Below are 17435 nucleotides of genomic sequence, written 5' to 3' on the forward strand. Positions count from 1 at the left end.
GAACAGCTGTGGAGCCAACAGTGATACAGCATCTTGCTGAGGTAAATTTAAGCTGGCACAAGGGCTTCAGCTAAACATTTTCTGTGATCATGTATTTTTGGTTTCTTTTTTTCAGTATTTCAGTAGGTTTGTATTTGTACTACCACTTGCAGCAAAAGCTACACCTTTCAGTCTTTTAAAATCCAATAGTTTTAGCTTTCAATTTTGATTTCTTTGCTCATCTTCTCATTTATTTTTATGATCTCAATCACAGCATGTGATACTTGGATGTTAAACTGATTCCGGTTGGCAAAAGGCGTGTTTATTGTAGCTGGTTATTTTTTTCCTAAATATGTAGATATATATATTTTACCAAATCATAATTCATTTTTTTCGATTAGCTGAGCTACTCCACAATCTTTCCACTTACCCCTGGCAACTGCAGAAGTACTCCCTTGGGGTACGTGTACCCTTGACTGGGAATCACAGTTCATTTTAACATCATATTATGTGGATTTTAAGGTGTTCCTCCACTCAGAGATGTGTTTTGCTAATTAGTACTTGACTTGGATGTTTGGTTTTCAGTGTGCAAAATGATTTATGTGCACAGTTTGACACAGAAATGTTCACATGAGGGGTGGGAGTTTCTCTGTTCACCTTAAATCTGATTTGAAGAAGTATATGTACAAGAACGATATTCTGGCATCTCCACTAATCTGGAAGTCAATCGTGGACCTGATTACAACTTACACTTTCAAGCCTCCAGCACACATGCACTGAGAATTAACTTTTCAGTGAAGTAGGAGACATCTCTTGTCCAAGTTAAACTGCTGAAGTGAAAAATATGTGTATAGACTCTGGATTTTTTTTAGTGAAGAAGGAGTTCATGTAATTTTAACGAGGTAATTGACCTTTTTTGTGGAGAAATTTAGTGTGTTGGGGATCTTTGAAGTAAGATAAATGGGTTAAAATACATGTTTTTTGTTATGTTTTACAGCATGACAAAATACACAAAAAATAATCCTGTGGATTAAGTGGAGAACATTTGTGGACACTTGTAAAATGGCCCCAGTAAACTGACTTTAGCTGGTCGAGCTGCACCGTCTGTGTGTGTGGGGATGTCTGTAAACCGCAGAGACCCTAATCCATGCTACAGGCCTAAAAGCATAAAATTGTATAACCCTTCTAAATTGCATCGGATTACCATTATCCTCCTAGACTGGCGGGACCCAGTGGGTATTTGCCAAAGGCAGTCGAGTCCAACTCACTTTCCCCGCCGTCCCATGCACTGCCTCCCTGCCAAAATACCACTTCAACTGAGATCTGCACACGAGAGACTCATACACAGCAGATAAAGGTGCAGACATAAAGAAAGTCTTTCATATCCCGCTGCTGTCATGTTTCACAGAGATGAAAGTAACCTGCTCTCATTAGACTATATTCAAAAACAAGCATGCTCACAACTGATCTGAAGATGAATTCATACACTAGTTTTATAGTGTTATCAGTATGTTGAGAACATGAGATTATAAAATCCAAATTCATTCAGACCTCAGGGACATTTTGGCTCTGATGGAAATATCTGAGCTCACTCCCCCTGTCTTCCTTTCCCTCCTTCTCTTTATACTCCTGGCAAGGCATTTAAATTAAGCCGCATGAGCACAGATCTAACACACACACATCCTGTTTCATGTCACACAAAAGGATCTTTTGTTCACTTTCATTACAAGATAGTTTGTATGAGAATTATTTCAGGAATATCATGAAGGTAGTATTTTCCAGTACAAATGGAGACTAATCAAATACAACTCTAAGACATAACCTATTTACTATTTTACATATTAACAAGGCTATGAATCTACTATCTAATGCTAACATGAGCATACTAACATGCTCACTTGACTGTGTTGCTTGTAAACGGCTTACTATGTTCACCATCTTGCATGCTAACGTTTGCTATTTAGCACTAAATACAAAGTAGCTGATTGAGGCTGATGGGAAACTCCGGTTAAAAGTCAGAGGTTCACCAAAGTGATTGCAGTTCATGCTGAGGGGGACATGAATGTGTGTACCAAATTTCATGGAAATCCATCCAAATAGTTGATGAAATTTCACTCAAGAAATGCCCAAAAATGTCATTGTGGCACTAGACAATAAGTCAGGGAATCACTAAAATCATTAGGATTCATCCTCTGGTGACCATGAATGAAATTAATTTAATGGTTTTTGAGATATTTTAGTCTGAACCAAATTGGCAGACAAACCAACAGACCAACATACCATTCAGAGCAACCCAGTATACTAGACCCGCAGCTATCTAGCATGGCTAAAACTACTACAGCTATCCTTCCTTAATAGTCAGTGTAATTCAAACACGGACAGATGCATTTTTTGTAACAAATATTTTATTGGTCAGTTTAAAAATCTGGACAGAACTAACACACTGGTGATCTACAGGGGCACCACAGTACACAGCCACACAGAAATGAGAGGTAAAACACACACACAAACACTACAAACATGCACTGACACTCTCACTCACACACACCCACATGATGGTTTATTAACATTTTCTGCCTCATGTCTTTTCCAGTCTTGCATCAAACACACACATCATCATCGTCGTCGTCATCATCATCATCAGCGGTTTCATGGTCAAGAGTAAACAGAAGATACATTCAATAATCTGCTGTACAATATGTAATAGTTACATTTACTTCCCATTGCCTAAAAATACAATTTTTTTTTTAAACCCCCATATCCATTTTATATCCGATCACATCTTTTAAAAAAATGCAAAGATGTCTATATACACGGAGGAGGGGTGAAGGAAATCACAAGATAAAATAAAAAAAAAGAATACAAATAGTTTGTGAAAAGGCAGGTGGCAAGCCTAGATGCTTTCCCTTTTGTCTTCAGTTTTCCATCAGATACCATGGCAACAGATTGATGGTTCGCACAGAAAGGAAACCCAGGGAGGAAAAAGGAGGATGTCATGTAATCGGCTTCTGTCTACATGAGGTTCTGAAAGGAAACAAACACAACACAGTGAGCATTGGGATTGGTGCAAACAACTGTAGTGATGGTGTCATTTAAATGCAGGTTAGTTCCAGAAACATGGGTGTTCTAGTGAAGTGGCCAAGTAATTCAGATTTATAGTGTAGCTGAGATTATAGATCTGATTTTCATGTGTAAAAAATGACTTACTGGCACAGTAATTCCAGAGATCTTTTTTAAATTTGTTTCTTTTTTACAAAAACTAGGTTAAGTGACAAATTCTACCAAAAAAAGACAGATATTGTACTTCATTGTACAAATTGTACTTAATTTAAGTACAATTTGAGATACTTTACATTTGATGATTCTCTTTTTATTCCACTACATTTCAGAGGGAAAATTCATACTTTGTACTCCAGTAGATTTATCTGACAGCTGTAGTTACTACTTTAAGATTGCACATAAACATACAGTACGATCAGTGTATACATTTTGAGGTAGAGCTATAGATTAAACTGCCAAACGGTGTATAAAGTAGTTACAACTCCATCTTAACCATTTACAACATGCTGCTTACATATTAATGTATCAGTAGTAATAATCCAATAATATAAATTATATGATATAACACTTTAATTAGTGCTTTACATTTTACTGATAATGTATACTTTTACTTATGATTTTGCATGCAGGACTTTTACTTGTAACTTGGTATTTTTATGTTGTGGTATTACTACCAGATGTGAGTACTTCACCACTGGTTTGAGATGTTTATAGTGACATGTTTTTAGCTGCCAAGACAACTACACGTCATTCAGTTTCTAGAAATCAAGCAGATCGCAGCCTCCACTCTCCATGATGGAGAAACTACAAACGAATTTTCTGTGTAATTTCAAGGTATTTAATAGTTAATTTTAAGGACATTTTACAGAGAGCAATTTGGTACAAATTATAAGAGAAAACAAAAAAATGTTGGTAAGTGCTGATTCATTATGTTTGGGTTGATACATAGTTATTAATTTGCTAAAATTCTTAATAAATTAGATCCTTAATTCTTTAACTGGCAGAAAATATTTCAGTGTATAGTTTTATCTTAGCATATAAGGTTGTTTCTTAAAAACTCTATATACTGAATTTATATTCTGTATACTTAAGACTTTTTGCAAATTAACAAATACGTATGAACTCAAATATAATGAGTGGGCTAAACCACTTTAACACTTTTTCTGTTTCTTTGTTACAATTTGTACCACACTGCATCACCCTCCCTGTAAACTGTCCTAAAAATTAACCATTAAATACCTGCAAAATTACTCACAAAATGTCCTGGAAATTAGTATGAAATTTAGGGATCTGTAAAATAAAGTGTTATCCAAACTTTGTACAGCCTTTCAAGCCGACAGGAGGTGAGTGCTTCATACTGAAAGGACAAATTTTCGGTGAAATGTCAGTTTCGTAAAAACTTATTTGTTAAAGCATGCATGCTTTTTTTAACACCACCTTTATTTAGGCTCAATAGTCTTGCTATTCCCCATCAAGGATTAGTAAATGCAATTTAGAAAACAAATGTAAACTTGGCCTTTTGTTTGGTCACTATGTTTTTGTCTACAGTCAAAAACCCACGGGAAACATCTGCCATTAACTGTCCTATGCAAGTTGACAAGCAACTCAAACTGCCCTCAGTTCACTTTTAAACTGGCCGTGACCCACACTATCTAGACACAATGTCAGTTCAGCTCAGTTCAGCACTTCCTTCTGTAAGTGTGGACATACCTCATCTCTCCTCCGGCCAGCGGTGGAGGGCCGTGGAAAGACTCCTCCACCCAGGGACCCATAGCCTGACATCTGGACCTTGGGCGGGAAGCAGGACTGTCCATACTGGATTACATTATTCTCATCTGCAGATGACAAACAAATCACTCAAAGTTGCAGCTGTATTTATATAGGTTAAATCCTAAGTGATGGAGCAGATGAAAAGAGACCCCCTGCCACTAAGACCAGAGCTGCTACTATGAATTAATGTGTGTGCATACTCTGGTGGCAGTTGTTTTTTTCTAGGCCAAAAGGGATTTGTATGAAGCCTCACAATAATATTAATACACATCCATTTGAGATCCAGCTGTTGAAGCAAGGTGACATGTGTTGTCATAGAAATTGTTCTTCTATTTTTGGTTTTTTGACAGATACACAATGATAAAAGCTTTAAAGGTAAGTACTATATATTGTACATGCTACATACCCTGTGATGACCATTTTGTCGGTCCTCTCCTCTGGAGTGAGAAATGCTCTCCCCTCTTTTGAAGAGCGGGCGAGTCGCTCCCCTCTTTTCTTTCACTGTCTGCTCGGCTACGGCTCAAAACGTCGGCCAAGAGCTGCAGAGAATTGTCTGCAGGAGGAGGCGCTGGTGGAGGGGGGAGTTCTGCATATGATTGATAATTGGTGATAACAAAGACAAAAATATTGCTTTAATAGACTAAAAAACTGACAAACAAAAAAGCGATACCATGACTTGGTTTAAATTATGAGATAAACCATAAATATTGCAAGCTGTCAAGAACGAGACTAAAGTCATGCTAACGACTGTGTGAGGCTATTCAGGCACGAATGTCAGCATGTTAACATGCTCACAGCGACAGTGCAGGTATAATGTTTACCATGTTAACATTTAGCATGTTAGTATACTAACATTTGCTAATTGGCAGTGAGAACAAAGAACAGCTGAGGCTGATGGGAATGTCATTCATTTTGACCTGATGATGCCACTATACGAAAAGTCAATGAGTCCCCCTCAGTTATTATAATTCACCCTGAGGGGGACATGAATGTCTGTGCTAAATTTCGTGCCAGTGCATCCAATAGATGTTGAAATATTTCCCTTAAAACCACAGATTCGAACCTCATGGTGGCACTAGTTGTTGAGATATCACAATAAGGATGAAAGTGTTTGACCAACTGACTGACATGCCATAAATTGCTCAAGTATTATGACTGGCAGTAATCCTACTTCCTTCTTGTAGTTCTTCTCTTTTCTCTTTTTTATCAAACTAAAACAGAAGAAACGTGTGTCATACCTGCTTGGTTGTGTAGCTCTCGCCTGAGCTGACCATCCTTGGGGGTTTTCTTCTTACTCCTAGATCTGTGTGCCTGGGCTGCGGGGCTCGACTCGGCAGCTGGAGCAGAAGATTGTCCTGACAAGAGAGCGCACTAATGTCATCCTAAGGAAACTTTATTCTTTATTCTTTATTTGGGTCCCCATTAGCTTCCACAAAGTGGTCGCTAGTCTTCCTGGGGTCCAAACAAAAGCAACAACAATAAAAACAAATAATAATTAAAATCACACTACATCAATAAAACAAAAAGGCAAAACAAGCCAAATATAAAGATCAGAAAATAAGTGAAATAACTATACATATGAAATAATAAACAATAGTAACAAAAAGAGAATAAAAACAATCAAAGGTTCCAACAGCAAAATCCACAATAACATCGATATGAGATTCATAAACTTTTGTTTTAGTAACTTTTTAAAAGAAAATCTACTTTTGGTCTGTCTGATGTTGATGGGGAACATAGTCCAAGCAAAAGAAGCTCTATAAAGAACAATTCTCATCATACAATTTGTTTGTGGACTTGGTACCACCAGATTACTGGTGCTTACTTTACATGTATTATACCCATGACAAAAAACAGTATAATAAATATGTTTTTCACAAAAGGAGTATGGTCTATTATTCCAAATCACATTTTTCATGAATAAAAGAAGACAAGATTTTAATGTGGCCTTCACAGTTAGCCATGATAATCGTTTATGCATCTCACACATATTAGTACGGAAAGAACAATGAAGAGTTAATCTGGCTGCTCTGTTCTGTGCAATTTTTTTTAGATGTTTCTCAGCAGCACTTGACCAAATAACTGGGGAGTACTCCAGGTGTGACAGAACAAGTGACCAAACATCATCAATCATAACAGAGGAGAGAACATATGCAGAACACTTCCTTGAAATTGCAATGCCCTTTCCCATCATGGAAACAATGTGATCAATCTAATCAGACCAAGACAATAAATGATCTAATTTGACACCCAGTAATTTGGTTTTAGTGAGCTGCTCAACTGATATCCCATCTATAAAGAGATTATGTGCTGTGGCGTTAGCAAGAGCATATCTACTACTAAATACAATACATTTAGTTTTGTCAATGTTTAGTACAAATTTGTTCATTATCACCCATTTATTAATGCTATGCAACTCAACATGTAGATTCTCTCTCAGCTCCACTGATGTCGGTGACAACAAAGTTGAGCCATCAGCATACATAACTACAGTACATCAGCATTTTTAACAAAAATGTGGTAAATCATTTATGAAAATTGAAAATAAAAGTGGACCCAAGCAACTCCCTTCTGGAACACCGCAAGATATTTTTTTGCTGTCTGAAAAAACTGCCATTGAAAAATCCTTGCTGTGTTCTGCCAGAGAGGTAACTGTGTGAAAATCCTTAACATTTGAGCTTTGCAATAAGAATACTGTGGTCAATGACATCAAAAGCTGCAGTAAATCCAAGAGCACAGCTCCAACTAGTTTCCTATCATCCATATATGTTAAGCATTTATCACTCATGTGCACTAATGCAGTGCTAGTAGAGTGCCCTGGTCTATAAGCATGCTGTGCCTTCATAAGTAATCCATTTCTACTAAAATAATTTAACATTTGATTTAAAATTATCTTCTCAAGTATCTTACTCAACCCAGGGAGTATACTAATAGGTCTATAATTGGAGCTGGTAAAACCTGCTTTTCCATCTTTGAATAAGAGTATGATTTTAGACTCTTTCCATAGCTCAGGTCCAACTGAGTAGACATCTATTAAAAATATAACATATTGGTTTGGAAAGCGGCCTAGCTGCAATCTTAAAAAATGTTCCATCCAGGTTATCTATACCAGGAGTTGTGTCATCTGAAAGTGAGAGCAACATCTCCTCAACTGTGTCTTGGTTTTGTCTCTCATAATAGTGTTAACAGTGTTGCATGTTAAATACATATTCCATATACTTTTGAAAATTGCATGACATCTTACACATAATTTCATTCAAAGTTTCCCATAATTTTTTACTATCATTTACAGAACTGCATTTTTTTGTTATTCTTTCTTTTTAATGTAATTTAACTTGGTAACCTTATTTCTCAGCTTACAATAAAGACTTCAATCTAAAAAGTGGCCTGATTTACGGGTAGCTACCTCATCACTTTGAAGCATTAAAGATCTCAACATCTTCAATCCATGGTGCACTGCCTCCCTTTACAGACCCTTTTCTAAGTGGAGCATGCATCCACCAACCTCACTAATTTATCCATGAAATTTTTCAAACCAATGTTAACATCATTTTCCTGACATACATCAGACCATTTTAAGTCCTTAACATCATTAAAAAATGAGTCTGCATTCAATTTTTTATGTGACCTGCGGTAAACAATCCTAACCCCAGACTTGGGCATTTTAGTCTTTCTTGGTAAAGCAACCAATTTATGGTCACTGCATCCCACTGCCACTGATAACTATGTGAGCACAGCTCATGTATATTAGTGAAAATATGATCATCAGGTTGAATTATTAACGCCACCAATGATTGTAGAAATTCTTGTGAGTTCAGTCTCAACCTGGGTAAGATTGCAAGCATCTGCCACAGAAATCAACTTCTTACACAGTGGACAATGTTTAGAAAACCAGTCCATATTCTGGTCACCAAGAAGGAGGATATCCTTACTTTCATCTGTCACTAAATCTAGATTTTCAAATACTCTAGTACTTCACAATACTTCACATTAGAACTGGGCGGCATATAACAAAAACTAACTAGAATAGGCTTATAGTATGGAAGGTGAATCTGTAGCCATATTACTTTAATGTCAATACTCTTAATATCTTTCTGTAGCACGACTGAAATGTGTTCCTGAACATAAAATGCAACTCCACCACTGTATTTGTACCTGTCTCTTCTATATTACCTATATCCTTTGACAGAATCATCAAAAGTGGTGTCCAGGTGTGATTCTGACAGTGCTTAAACATGAATATTGTTTGAGGAGCAGATCCTGGTAATCTTATGAACTGTTCCTGAGGCTGCATATATTTAAGTTGAGCTAATACCAATCCTTTCCTTGGCAAACTTAATAACAAAAGATGTAGTTTTGTTATTTGAACACATGAAACAAACAAAAACAGCAGAAAAAGTTAAAAATAAGACAAATATATAAAAGAAAAATTGAGCCTTGAAGCGCTTTAAGCCGTTGATTGAGTTTGTCCACTCCTGGGCATGACTTCCAGCTTATCATACTTCAGGCTGGCTTTATCACCTCTTTCTCGGGCAGCTTTCAACTTAGGCAACAGCTCTTTCCTCAGTTGCACAGCTTCTGAGATGTCCTCAATTATATAGATTTTTATGCCCTTTAATTTCTTTGTGAAATTCTTTAAAGTGCAAAAGTTTTACATCAATTTTCCTAGCCCCCCCACCCCCGGTACAGACCATTCTCTGAGCACGTTCAATATCCATATTCATGCCATCTAGACTCATGTTACTTTAGAACATTTGTTGAGCCTTCCTCTCTGATTAACTCCAGTTTTCTCCTTTCTCATCTGCAATCCCATCAATTAAAATGTTTGTCTGCCTGCACTGATTTTCTGTGTCGTCCAGCTTGGCAAACATTTCCTGTTTAGAATTCATTATGTTGTTTTCAAATGACTTTATCTTTATTTCAATCTCCTTCTATCCCCTACTTTTCTCTTCAGACTTATCTTGGGTGAATTCCAAGCTGGTCTTCAGCTTCTGTACATCTCTAATAACAGCATCCTGTCCTTTGTTAGTTCCATCCAAGACCAGCTGAATACAGCATTTGAAGTTTTCCTGCTGCTGAAGTACCATCTCTTTATAAAACTCTCTACTGTTTCATTAAGTGGGAGAGTACACTCATTGTTACCACTGAATCATCCTCACAGGGGGATGTTTTAGTATGTTTGGGAGGCATGATCTGTCTTAGCAGGATGTACCAGGAGTTGATAGATGTTGGAGATGTTGATATCCAGTCAGGCCTTTGAGGCCGGTATGTCAGAGGTCAAGTAGGCCCAGGAGACCATCAACTTGGACTACAGCCACAAACTCAAAAAACTGATGTAAGATTGTGAATAATGTTAAGAGAAAATACAGATCAAAATCAGCTGTATTTAAGAGTTCCAGACAGGATTACATAGATTCTTGTTAGATTGTAAATGCACTGGCAGTCAGTAGTGCAGCTCCAGCACGTGTAAAACTTGGGGGAAACTAAGGAATACTGAGCCTCACTTTGAATAAATCCAACATGATTTCCATGTGCAAATACTTTCTGTTAGGTAACATCATAAACTAAATTATACATGACACTGTGTGGTTGTGCGCTGCCTCTTGGGAAGTCATGTCACAGATGTAACGCATTAAACTGAATTCAAACTGACCTTTGCTGAGGCTCTCCCCCTTGAAATCATCTGCCCATTGGCTGGTGTGGTACACCTCACTGGCATCCTGGGCCTTGGCATTGGTAAACAGATCTGGGTTGGACTGGGAGACCTGGGAGCCCGAGTGGTGACGGGCCATGAGGTCAAAGTGCTGCAGCCGTGGACTGTCACCGAGCTTGAGTGCATCTCGCTGAGGGGAAGACATCAGTGTTGCTGTGTAGGACAGCTCGTCTGGTTTAGGAGGCAGGCTGGAGAGTTCCTCCCTGGAAGTGTCCATCAGGTAGGTTCTGGCTGGCAGCGGAGGACACCAGTCCTCAGAGTCCTCCTCCTCAGAGCTAGAGGACAAGAATGAGTCGCAGCAGCATGAGTGTGTGTCTTAGTGGGAAACATTAAAACCTACTTATGCTGTATATGATGTGATATACTGTGTTGATTTCACCTTAAAGCGTATTTAGTTGACACTTATAAAGAAGAAAAGAAAAAGAAAACTGTTCATATAAAAAAGGGAACCAATATAGAGTTATAGAGGACTAGAACTACTTCCGTGATTCATGTTGTCACTTCAGTGCCGTCAGTGCTAATTTAATGATGGACGTGTCATTGAAAATGGCAAGTACTAATCCAGACTGTCAGATGGTGGCTAATGTCATTACAAAAGACACGGCGCAGTCAGAACAGCCCCCCGATCCCACCCCGTTATGTCCACAATCTAATCTGTCAGAACTAGTTAGAGGAGATGCCCCCCCTTTCTGTAACCCCAAAGTGCAATCTACTCAGTGCCCGCAGACACAACTGTTGTTAATTCAAAAACTCACCAGACTCAAAACTTCACTCAAGTTTTGTTTGACAGCCTTGGCAGAGTTACAGGGCAGGTTTATATCCATCTGCCTTAACTCTCTCTGTCATTAGTGTCAGAGGCCTTGATGCTAATAATAAACTGAATGAAAATTAAGACAGTATAAAAAGCGATTGTTTTCTTAGAGGAGGAAAAAAAGTTGCCTTCATGTGAGACTTGAAAAAAAAAATTGAGATCACAGTGATTAGGTCTGACCTGTGTTGCTCTTCTTCTTGCTTCGTCTTTGTACGACCTCTATCTTTGTTGGCAGGAAGAGGAAGTGACAAAACATCCACCCAGGTGAGAGGAGCTGACTTAGATGTGGAACCAGTCGACCTCTGCTTTACCAGTTTGTCTATAAACAGATAGAAAGCAAAACCAAGTGTAATCACTGTTTTTATGATCTCCACACTTAGCCCAGTCTGCTTTTTAGATAAACATGCCCAACTAAATTTTAATTTTAGATTTTAAAGACCTTTTTTATCTTTGCACTGCTCATGACTGCCTGAAGGCCATTTCTTTTTTGGCCGCCAGTTCTTTCATTTTCAAGAGTACCTAAAGGTTCCCTGGAATTATTATTGCATGTGAAAATGATTAAGCTTTTGGTCTCTGCATTCCTTTACATTATTAGTTAAGGTATCTATGTTATAGTATGTTTTTCTTCCTGTTGCCATATATTCTTTATTTTTGTCAAATCTGTTTCCATCAAATCTATCAAAATTTCTTTTTCCACATGCAATATTTACATGTTTCTGCAGTTTTGGGGTATTTCCATTCAGTTTTGTTATGTACAAATTCAAAATGTACATAAAAACATGTAAGTGTAAGCATTCTGTATATAATGATGAGAATATTTAGCAATGCTGGTGCAGGAATTTCACTATAACTTACTTATTCTTTGAGTAGCAATATGTAAATTTACACCAAGGCCATAAAAAAAACAAACATAAGTATAAAAAGCTGTGCATTAATGTGCCTGAAACAGTGTTTTGGCCGACAGTTGTTCAAAATCAGTGCACAAGGTATACTACATTGTAAGTAACCATGGCAACAATACTCATACATACCAATGCATGTTTCATGCTACTTCAGGCTATTGTCAGATGTAAAGTGACCACGGTATAAGAAGTACAATAACAGACTGTAACTGTTCTCACCTTTCTTCCCTGTTTTATAAAAAAAATAAATTACAGAAGCAGAAAACCCTCACCATTGCTTTTCTTGGTATACTGCAGCTTGGCATACTCAGACCCAGACTGACCGGACTGGATGGTCCACTGGTCTAGGTCCTGTTCTAGACCCACAAGGCCACTCTTTGATAGTACTGGGTTGCTGCTGTAAGGGTCTGGCCCCTGGTTGTAGGATGTGCTGGAGTAAGTGTCGTAGTATGCCAACAGATCCTCCTCAGCAGCTGTGTTAATGGTGCTGTAGATGGGACTTTCGTTGGACGCCGTGCTGTGTTTCTCTGACTGGTTTGGGTAGTTGATGATGCCAACAGCTGTACAGCAAAGGATTATGTTAAATAAACAATGGCGATTATCTTATTTCACTATGACTTTTACTGTCAAACAGATCTTACTGTTATAATATCTGTCTGAGTCCAGCTTGCCAGAGCAGCAGTTGACAGACTCTTTGCTGTTATGGCAGAGGTTCGGAGTGGGCCAAGAGTCAGCCAGCCAGGGGTAGTTGCCCATATTTGATCCCAACAAGCCAGGCCTGGAAGCAGAGGTGTGATTACATCAACATTTCATACACAAGAACAAACACAGTGGCAATAATTATCTAAATTAAATCATATTCTTCAGTTTACCCTCCATTGATGATTCCAGATCCTTCACTGTGAGCGAAGCCAACTGGAGGAAGTAAAAGAACCTTGTTATAAATCTTGTTTTACAGCAGAAAAGTTAAAGACTGTTTCCAAATATTCAATAGGATATATACAGGGTTTTTGGATAAAGTTATGCTCAATTGCAAATAAATGCTTTATCCCATGCGGGGTTTCAGAGAGCAGATTTTAATCGATATTTTATGAAGAAACACTGTTGACCTACATACACTAAGAGGCACCACAACAGATGCATATACAATGTGCCTGCAATAAAATGCAGATGCCATTTGATGAATCGATGAAAAAGTTTCTTGCTTCTCCCACTGTATCTTAGCTCAAAGGCATCTAAATTTACAATATGATAATAGAATCCATACGCTAAAAGGTGAAATAATACAATCTATACTCATTTGTAATTAACATGGTGAAATATTTAGGGGAAAATCAAGCTGCTATCTATTGGCCTTGAGCTGTCTATTTAGTATTTATGAACATGAACAAATATCTCTCAAAGTCAGACAACAACTGATGTGTTTATGTGCTTATGTGCCACAGGGCATATTCTAAAATAAACGGGTTACTGTTTACATATGCTTCCATGTGTTTTCAATGTTTCTTTTATTCCTGCCACGAAAAAAAACGCCTAGTGGGAACAAATACATTTTAATTAACTGAATATGTGCCAAAAGTGCATGCATCGCTTTGTGAAATACAAACTAAAATTAAAAATATTCATCACTGCTCAAGATATCCCCAGCAGTCTCTTAAGAACTTGTTGAAAACAAAATCTGACAGCTTGCTTTACAACAGCTTTTTTCCCCCCTGCAACTTCTCCCTTTTATGAAATATCTTATGTATGAGATGTGACAGAGACATCTGACAATGTTTTAAAACTGGAAATCATCGTGGGTCATGTCATTGTAACCTTTTCTACTTTTTACAGTTAATTTTTTATGGAGCAATCTGTCTGAAGACTGAAAGGTGCTGAACGTATGTCACATTTCAGAAATTCAACTTAAGTTAAACCTTGCAGTTAATGCTTTGAACATCCCACACCTGTCATGATGCTAATACCCTGTTGAGCTTCTTCTCCACTCACCTGCTGGGGTGTATGCGAAGGAGGTGGTATAGTGTCCCAGCTGCTTTCTCCTTCGGTGGCGACAGTACATCCAACCACCGAAACCCATCAGGACCAACCACGCAGCCACACCCAGTCCTGCAATGAAGGCCGGCTGACTGACAACACTTGTGATCTGCTCTGATATGCTGAGGTTACCGCCTTTCTTCACAGTCGTGGATGACTTATCCACTGGCAGTGCTGAGTGGATGACATAAGAAAAAGGCATTAATAGTTAATACAGCCCCATGACACAGCAAATTCAGAGCAGAGCGTAGAGTCATTATCTTTACAGGAAAAAGGAGCTTGCTTTTTTGATTATATCCAATATCATTTAGATTATGTAACAATATTATAGTGACAATTCAATAGTTTGACATTCACTTTCCTGCTGAGAATTAGACGAGAAGATTGATACCAATCATTGCTATACCAAGTGGCAACTGCCGGGGCTGAAAAATGAAGCTAACATGGAAATGCCAAAAACTGCAGTTCCTCGAATGGCCACTTAAGGCTGGCCCCAAAAGCAAGTCAATCCCTCTAGACACCTGTGTTAAAATGGCTAACGTTACAGCAAAAATAAATATATTTACAGCCTGGTACAAAAACCAATTTTGGTCTCTATAGCTAATTTCCCCATTCATGACAACTGTACAGGGGGGAATTTTTATATAACTCACCCATTTAAATTTATTAAGGCTTAAAGTTAAGTATAATTCAGGGCGTGGCCTCTTTGAGTGACAGGTGGGTGCCGTCAGAGGCAAGTTGCTGCCACGGCGACAACATTGGTTAGGTAAAATATCCATGTCATAACAGAGTATAGGTGTAGCCATTGCTGTCGCTATTTCAGTGTATTTTCAGTTCATGAAAGTTAACGGTTACATTTTGGTCACCTAAAAAGTCTTGTTCAGCATTTGGTTGTTCTAAAAGACCCTCTAAGGAGTCAAATGGCTTTTTTTCTGGTAAGTGCATTTTGTTTTAATGGTTTTAAGCCTGTTTTTCGCTAGCAAAAATCAGTATTAGCATCAGCATTATCACAGTTAACCATAGACTGTAAATGCACCATGTTAACCAAGCTAGCAGCTAGCATTAGGGTCAGCTTCAATGGAAAGGGTAAATACAAGTTGCGATTTTACAGGTATGTTTGTTGGCCAAGAGCAGGGACTTCGTAGTCTTGTCATCACCATCCAGCACATAACTATAACCCTCTCCTTAAAACTTGTTATTTTTACACTTTAGATTTTGTAAACAAATGATAAAATATGTTAATTACAGAGCTTTAGAGGTGCTGGTAGGTGGATTTTGTTACTTTTTCCCTGTGTTTTCAATCTTCATGCTATGCTTAACATGCTGCTGGCTTTAGCTACGGTACAGACATGAGAGTGGTATCAATCTTCTTATCTAACTCTCAGCAAGGAAGCCAAATTAACTATTTCTTAGAAAACTGCAATACAGTAAAAGGTTAAGTGGAGAGTGATCTCAAAACACAAGAAGTAGACATCCCCCGGGCTACAACCTGTCTGGATGACTGGCTAAGTAACTCACAAGACATTTTACTTTTTCTGACATACGGTGTATCCTCCTCCTCATCTTTGAATATTATTTATCATCACTCCAGAATAAATTAGAATCTATAAAATGCAGTTTAACAAACTTCACTGCCTCACTTCCTGACTGACATCTTTTATGTTCTCACATTCAAAACATCAGTGTTGATGGTGCTCCAGTATGAAGTCATTCACACAACACAATCAATACTCCACATTCAGATTTAACCTGGGGTAAAGCCAGCCCTCTGCAAGCCTATCTTGCCATATTTCTCTATCTGTGGTAGCTGTAACAGTTTGAGTGACTCACTGAGAAGCAGGCTGACAGGCGGGCTTTGCGCACCCACACCCAGGCTGGTGACAGCAGCCACCGTGACGGTGTAGTGGACGTCAGGCAGCAGGCCTGTCAGCAGGATGGACAGAACCGCTCCATCCACTGTTCTGTTTATCTGGTTTTCCTGCTCCACACTGCTGCCCAGACACCAGACCTGATCACCACCAGACATGCAGAGTTAATGTTTGAATTTTAAAACATGCAAACACATGAAGACATTATTTTATCCCCACACACCCTGCGATAAGATGTGGCCTGTGATTATAATAAGACAGATTACGATGAAAACTTGGGCTCTTTTCATTTTTATGGCACTGAAGCTTTATCTGATAGTACACGGTGGAGAATGACAGCTAAGATACAGCAGAGATGAAAGAGAAAGGGTTGTCAATGCAGTGACAGTTAAAAGCCAGATTTAAAGCCCTAGTGTTGCAAGTATATGTGCCTTTTGGCATCACAGTTTGTGTGTTGAATGTTACTCTCTCATGGAAATGAATGCATATTAGATTACTGTGCTGTATAATTCTGTGGGAGAAGAAATATTCAAATTTCTTATGTACAAATACCACAGTGTTAAAACTGACATCCTGCTTTTAAAATTTGGCCTCAAGTGACTGTTACGGGATGATTGTTAATCCTAAAACTGTGTTGCATTGTACTGTCGCAGTCATACAACAAAAGAGGAGTTATCAAGTCAGTGAACAGACAAGCTAATGTTTGCTATCATTAGCCAGAATAAGCTACTGGTCATACCAGACCAGTAAGGCTGTGGCAGTGAGTTACTGAATTGAACAATAGTGTATTTACTGCTAATAAATTTAATTTTTCTTTTGTGAAAGGAGGAATATATTATTTCTTCTCTCAAAATGTACAGTCTCGCTTTAAATGTACAAAAGTGCATCTATATTAACAGCAAAATGTGCCTCATATATCAAAAGTAAAAGTACTTATTATTCAGAAAGTTACATTAATATTACATATTTTATATTATTGGATTATTATTACTTAATCTATAATAATGCATTGTATTTCATTAAGTGAGGATACTTTATGTTCTGTATTTAAAATATTTATCAGCAAGATAACTAGTGATTATAGTTGTGGATAAATGTAATGAAAAAATACAAAAAAATCTCTAAAATAGAGCAAAGAAGAAGCAAAAAGCATAAAATAGCACAAGTAGTAAATGTACTTCATTAATCTGGTGAAATCATATTTTTACAATGAATAATTTAATGGATGAAGTTTTGTCAAGTTTTCTCTTATGAAAGCACTTGGTGAGTTGTAATGAAAATGTATCCTCTAATACTCA

The 17435-nt window shown here is 37.8% G+C and overlaps 1 protein-coding gene across 2 annotated transcripts in view; it reads right to left on the reverse strand.

Moving 5' to 3' along the window:
- Positions 1-2365: 2365 nt before the first annotated feature.
- Positions 2366-17435, reverse strand: part of LOC137186236 (roundabout homolog 2-like) — a 55058-nt gene continuing 39988 nt past the window's right edge. Inside the window, exons 16-26 of one of the 2 annotated variants that reach the window (XM_067594995.1) lie at positions 16100-16277; positions 14225-14443; positions 13108-13150; positions 12877-13013; positions 12508-12795; positions 11514-11652; positions 10463-10797; positions 6048-6164; positions 5216-5377; positions 4750-4874; positions 2366-3003 (exon numbers count right to left, since the gene is read on the reverse strand). In XM_067594995.1, the coding sequence (XP_067451096.1) occupies positions 2992-3003; positions 4750-4874; positions 5216-5377; positions 6048-6164; positions 10463-10797; positions 11514-11652; positions 12508-12795; positions 12877-13013; positions 13108-13150; positions 14225-14443; positions 16100-16277 (1755 nt within the window). In that variant the 3' untranslated portion in view covers positions 2366-2991. Of the gene's footprint in view, positions 3004-4749; positions 4875-5215; positions 5396-6047; positions 6165-10462; positions 10798-11513; positions 11653-12507; positions 12796-12876; positions 13014-13107; positions 13151-14224; positions 14444-16099; positions 16278-17435 lie in introns of both variants that reach the window. The other variant, XM_067594994.1, reaches the window with a different exon arrangement.

Source organism: Thunnus thynnus, chromosome 7 (genome assembly GCF_963924715.1).
Source record: "Thunnus thynnus chromosome 7, fThuThy2.1, whole genome shotgun sequence".
NCBI classification, from domain to species: Eukaryota; Metazoa; Chordata; class Actinopteri; order Scombriformes; family Scombridae; genus Thunnus; species Thunnus thynnus.